The 6596-nt window shown below is 42.3% G+C and overlaps 1 protein-coding gene across 1 annotated transcript; it reads right to left on the reverse strand.

The window, feature by feature from the left end:
* Positions 1–753: 753 nt before the first annotated feature.
* On the reverse strand, positions 754–2336 carry trim107 (tripartite motif containing 107). Its single transcript, XM_037679222.1, has 2 exons — positions 2115–2336; positions 754–1976 (listed from the first exon to the last, which is right to left on the reverse strand). The coding sequence occupies exons 1-2, from the start codon at positions 2334–2336 to the stop codon at positions 774–776; spliced, it is 1425 nt and encodes a 474-aa protein (XP_037535150.1). The 3' UTR covers positions 754–773.
* Positions 2337–6596: the final 4260 nt, after the last annotated feature.

Genomic DNA, 6596 nt, shown 5'->3' on the forward strand with positions numbered 1-6596 from the left:
ATGTCTATTGTTATCGTTATCACTGATCACTGTCAGGCGATAGCGGTCAATGCTGCATCTAGTGTTTATATCTATGGGTGCTGCTGTTTAGCTGTCGAGTCACATCTGTCAAGCGGAATGGAGGAGGAAAATGAGCTGCTTTAATGCAGAATAACGAAGAGTCGCCCATAGCTGAGCCGGCACATTTAGACAAAATCCTTATTGTCTTTTGCGTCTCTGACACGTTTCCAACACCACTTTTGCCAAAAATGATGGAAGAAATCGACAGGTTCCATACAAGGTTCTTGTGTAGAAATTAAATTCATTTTATTTATTTAGCGCCAAGTCACAACAGAGGTCATCTCAGGGCACTGAACAGGAACATTCATATATATAATAATTTAATACTATTTATCTGAAACTGTTCGAATGTTTTGTTTTATTAATTTTTTTATCATTATTTTACCGAGCACAATTGAAAATCGGAGCATTTTCTGATTTTGTCTTAATGTTTCACTAAAATAAAAATCAGACAAATAAAACAGTGTGCTACACTATTAGCTATTATTATTACACATTAGCTACACTAACATTTTGGAAAAGAAAAAAAGAAACTTCATAATTCTTAATACTATCTTATTATTTATTGTATTTTATTTATTTTATATGGGCCAGGAAATCTAAAATAAAAGAAAATATAGAAACAAATTAATTTAACGCAGCATGGTAACTGTCAAAAAAGAATAACAATAACAAAAAAAAACATAAAATAACAGTTTTACTCTATGGCTGGATTATGAATAAACTGTGACCCGAGCGTTGGGGTGCCCGGACATCATCCTGTAAGCAACGTGCACTGGTTCCTCCAGCTTATTATTGAACGTATAGATGTGAGTTTTCCCACTGGTGGGGCTGATGTTATAGAAGCTCAGATTGTGTGTCTTGAAGCTGAGCTTGATCTCAAGCCTGCGTGACACCGTGGTCCTCTTCAGCGGCGTGCTGTGGCCCTGCTCAAAAGCACTCAGCAGGTTATTGAACCACATCAGACACCAGGAGCTCTGGCTGCTTTCCAGGGCAGACGGCAGCCCGCTGCGTGCCAGCTTCCCGCTGTAGCAGACGCCGATGATCCACGGAGAGCCTTCGAGCTCCACCTCCCAGCGGTGTTCACCCTCTGAGAAGATCTGCGAGCTGAGGACCTGGAAGAAGCTGGTGAACCTCAGCGGGGATGATGGGTAGGACTGCTTTACAGCGCTGAACGTCACCGTCTTCAAGTCCTCTGAGAGGACGAGGTTAGGGTGGACTGTTTCTGGGTCAAAGGTCACCTCTGATGGGTTGAGGGTGTTTCGAAGCGAGCGCTGCATCTCTCCCAGTTGTTCCCTCAGCTCGCTGTTCATGTTCTCCAGCTTGGAACAAGCTCGCGTAGAGTCGACGTTTGCTACGACCAAGTCCTCGTCTTCTTTCGGAGGTTCTGCCAGTAAATCCACAATGTTTGGTTTTAGCCTCTGAAGCTCAGCTGTAAAGGCCGTCTCATCTTCTTCAGCGAGCAGAGATTCGGACCTGAGCACAGCCTGTTGGAGCTGTTCCACCTGCTCAGAGGCCTGGCTGACTCGCCGGTGGATCCCAGCTTCACCTGGACCTAACTCCTCTTCAGTCATCTTTGACACCTGCTCTGCGTAGCTCTGGGTCAGGTCCTGTATCTGCCCCAGAAGCCTGGACACCGTCTCTCTCAGATGAGAATTGGCAGCGGTCACGCCACGTTCCAGTTCCTTTTCTTTCATCAGGACTCTTTCTGCCCACCCCAACTTGGAGTTCAAGTCATTGATTAGTGATGCTAGCTTTATCTTGGGTTCAGTCATGTCTAGTTTCTCTTTGCTGCCTTTTGTGTGAGCCACACTAACCAGGGGCTCTGCAGGTCCGGGTGAAGTATTAAAGTCTTCCTTCTCCTTGCACTCTGCTCCATCCTCTCGGCTCTCTCCTGCTGCTGATCTGTCTTGGAGCTGGTTGGTGTCTGATTTGTCAACTGAGCTATCCTTGAACCTTCTGTGGCAGATGTCAGAAGAGTCTGCGGTGGAGAAAACTTTCTCAGCAGCAGCTTTGTAGGTTTCCACAATATTGCTCATTTTCTCGCTCTTAACAAGGCCCATGGCTCCGTGGTACTCAGCCTGACACTCTGGGCAGCTGTGCTGGTCAAGGCCCTCTCCCATGGTCTGAAGGCAGCCGAAGCAGTAGATGTGACCGCAGGGAAGAGACGCAGGCTCGGAGAACAGCTGCAAGCATATGGGGCATGTGAGCTCCAAAGCCAAGGCTTGAGACTGAGCCTTCGTGGAAATGTCTGATTTGTCCTCAGTCACAGACATGATGGTGGAAACCTTCAGAAACACAAAACAATCTTGGCTTCAACATGTGTCTTTGAAGGACTACGATCAAGTTTATATGATAGAAAAGAAATGTTACTGGCTGCCATTAAAGGCAAATGCATAAATGTTTTTGTCTGTGTTTGTGTGTGTGTCTACAGTGTCAGCAAAAAAAACTTGTGAACCACTGGATGAATTTTAATGAAGCCCTCAGAAAGTAATCATTAGATGCACATCAACAATTTAATTCATTTTTAGGTCAACCTAATTCCAGATGTCGAGCACGTCCAGCCAAACATTCAGCACAGCTGGCATAGGCGATTTGCGCTCAGCCCTGCTGCATTATATGTGAAGGGGACGTGACCCCCCCCCCCCCACCCCCCCCACACACACACACAAAAAAAAAAAACGCTTAAATTGACACACACACTTTCACTATAAAACATAAGTTCAGTCGGCGCAGTTTCTCTTTCTTCATGAACGAATCCATTCCACTTGATTAATAGGAGAATACTTAAATCACTAAAAAATCCACTCCAGGTTTTCCTGGTTACCTCCAACTCTCCAGCTTCCAGCAGCATGCATTGTTTCTGTGCAACTCCTCCTGCCTCACAGGTGGAGGAGGTGGAGACACCGCTGGGTTGATCGCTCGCCAGTTTAGCAAGCTTAGTGCCGGTGTTCTGTCGGTTAGTGATATTCGTCAGATTGTCATATATGTAGTTAATACGCATGCGCGCACATGCGCATTTTGCAAGAAGCCTGCGACGTTCAGAGTAGTAGTCAGTTTATCATACAAAACAAGATCTACACTACAGTATACAAAAATAAACAAGTCGGTCATTTTTTTTTTGGTGTATTATTGTGTCTTTACACAATTTGAAGTGTACAATGCATTTTCTGGAACGTGAGTAAATTGTTTTGGTGTATACATGGTCTTACTGTGTATTTGCACGATTTGCGGTGTGCCCATGCGTATTCTGCAGGAGGCTCGCCACATTTAGAGGAGTCGTCGTCAGCTCTTCATACACTACAACATTTCAGTTCATCACACACCACAAGATACGAAAAAGTAAGTAAGTATATGTACATATAATATATATAATATAAGTAATAATAATATTTTAATAATATTAATATTAACATATTAATAATAACAAATAGTAATAACAAAATAACTGTTAAATAACTATCTGTAAATAACCAATAAATTATCTACGTAAATGATAAATACAAAGTAACTGATAATGAATATAGTACGAAATACAAAATCATAACTGTCAGTGAGTGTTTGACATGGTGTCATATAACGCTATGACGATCTGACAACCTACGCTAAACCGATAGATATAGCCGTCAGTTTGTGCTACTATGACAATCTGGCAATGTATCACTAACCGACAGATACAGCTATCAGTTTGTGCTACGCGTATGACAATATGGCAATGTAGCACTAACCGACAGATACAGCTATCAGTTTTTGCTATGCGTATGACAATCTGACAATGTATCACTAACTGACAGATACAGCTATCAGTTTGTGCTATGTGTATGGCAATCTGACAATGTATCACTAACGGACAGATACAGCTATCAGTTTGTGCTCCACGTATGGCAATCTGGCAGTGTATCACTAACCGACAGATACAGCTATCAGTTTGTGATACGCGTATGACAATCTGACAATGTATCACTAACCGAGAAAACACCGGCAGTTGTTGACCAGGGGGTTGATCATCAACATATATTCATGGTTAGGAGCAGTGGCGGTTCCGCCCAGGGTGGCCTCCAGCAGGGGGTGGCATAACACGGCATAACATCACCACCCTCCCTCCAGTCCCCTACACCCCCCCCCCCCCCCACACACACACACCCCCACCCCCGGCGCCCACGATCGCTGAAGACATTGTAATAATATAATAATTATAAAATAATACAGATATATATACTTTTCCAATAAAAACTTGCTGAAAACCTACCAAATGTGGTTAAAAGCAGCTCAAATTCTAACATCCACCCATAGCTGTGTATATGGAGGTTTTTGGGCTGGCAACTGTCAGTCAGATCTGGGCTGGCAACCCTGGGTTGGTGGCGGTGTTAATCTAATCCGCTTAAATGCAAATTATGGAAGATGGAAAGGAAAAGGTCAGTTTAGGAAAAAGAAAAAAGAAGAAGAGGAGAAACGAGCAAAAGATAAAGGTAAGAAGAGCTGTGTGTCACTGTCATTTCTTGTTGTGTGAAATGTGTAGGCTGTAGCTTGCTAATGCTAACTGGTTAGCTGCTTAGGACGACATATTTTGTTAACAGCGGAAAATATTACCGTCTTGAAGATTGACATTCTTCTTAAACTAAACAAACAACATGGAAAAGTAATAATAGGCCAGTATAATTTCTAAAGGCAATGATTTTGTGATGTACTTTGGATGACTGGAACTCAAAGACAGAGATTGTGTTATAATACAGAACCCTGGCTGTCACACAAAAAAATCTGTGCTTTTATAATGAAGTACTTTGATTAATGCTCCTAAACAAAGACAAACTTATAGCTCATTATTAAATATATACATTTTCTATTTTAATAAATAAATAAAAAACAGTTTGATTGCTTATTTGAATTTATACTGTCTGGTGCAGTCAATCCTGAGCTTTCTGTGCACACCAACAATAAGTTCTTCTACTATGAATTTCATAAATTGGAAATATATGTAGGCTTGGTTAAAAAAAAAAAAAAGGCTTAGTTGTTTTTGTCATTTGCTATGTCAGTTTAACAGTCCCTTAATCACATTAGTTGAGAAAAACTATGTTAGCCTGACATAATTACTCTATTGCATAAGGCTGCAACAAAGGTTTTATAGCCTATTAAATAACCATCATGAGGGATATAATTATGACTGTTTGATGATGACACAATTGATGCTGTATTCTGACTAACAAAATGCGCACACTGTTAGTTTGCAGAGGACCAAGTCAAGTAAGAGCTGACTTTGTTTTTCCAAGGAACGAGGATGATGGTAGAAGTTGCCACCACCAGTATTTTTGGACAACGTTAGTTAGTGGTGAAAAGACGCTTAGAAGCTGGTCGGTGTATTCGGAAAAAAACAACAGCCTTTTCTGCTTGTGTTGCAAGTTGTTTTCAAAAAGGAATACAGGGGGGTGTTGCTCGCCCAGGGCGCCAAATAGGCTAGGACCGCCACTGGTTAGGAGGAGAGAAGTGCAGCGTCTGTAGCAGGAACTGTGACGCTGCAGGTGTAAGAGACGTGGTGTGTTCAGGTGCATTAAAGTTGAAATGTCTTTAAAACCCCACACCTTATTGCCCTCAAGCTTCGTGAGAAACATCATTTAGATGAGTCGTGTTGAACACAAGTAAAAAAGTCCAGTGTTGATGTTTTTTTTATTTCTCCATAAACACAAATAGAGGGTGTGTTAGTTCATTAAAGTTAAAATGTCTTTAACGCACAGCTGAATTCACACAAACTTAGTGAGAAACATACTTTAAAAGGAATTAAAGTAAGGAAATCTAGATGAAATGTTGCACACGCGCGCGCGCACACACTATAGTGCCCCCCCCCCTCTCATTACAGATGCTTCTGACGGCCACGAGTGACGGGTCCAGATGTAACATCACGCGCTGTGTAACAGAAGACTGGAGCAGCTCAACAATGAGTTTAATAAACAAGAAAAGAATCACGTTGCGTCATTTCACAGACGCTGCGCGGCGCGTGCGACTTGTTGAGTTTCTATTTCCGGGGAACAGGATCCGGGCGTTTCCTTCAACTTAATAAACCACTTCATTACTAAGATATAATTTACACGTAATGAAGGTTTTCTCCCACAATTGGTACTCCTCGCGTGCGTCCTACAGCTGCTGCGCAACAAACAGCGCGTGTAATTAACAGAAACATGTTTGTATTTTCAAGGAGAAACAAGTCAGAGACTCACCTGCGGTCAGCCTGAAGGGTTGGAGTCGATTCTTCCTGCTCGTGATAAGAATCGGGTCTGACGCACGGGTGCGCGCGGTCATGAACTGCCTCCATGAGCCTCAGCAACATGATGTGGCAACTTCGTCCCTCTCTGCTATTTTTAATCTCTTCGGTTTATCTGTGCTGTAATTCTGTTCTTTCAGTTTAAAGTCACGGACTCTAACAGGGCAGTAACAGCTAGGTTATTTATAAGTTACCAATAAAGAATATTTCTAAATATATTTTACTCATGTTGGAAACTATAGGGGACTCTGTGCTGTAAAGGGAATTGATCATTGTTTTCTCT

Source organism: Nematolebias whitei, chromosome 7, assembly GCF_014905685.2.
Source record: "Nematolebias whitei isolate Nwh7 chromosome 7, NemWhi1, whole genome shotgun sequence".
NCBI classification, from domain to species: Eukaryota; Metazoa; Chordata; class Actinopteri; order Cyprinodontiformes; family Rivulidae; genus Nematolebias; species Nematolebias whitei.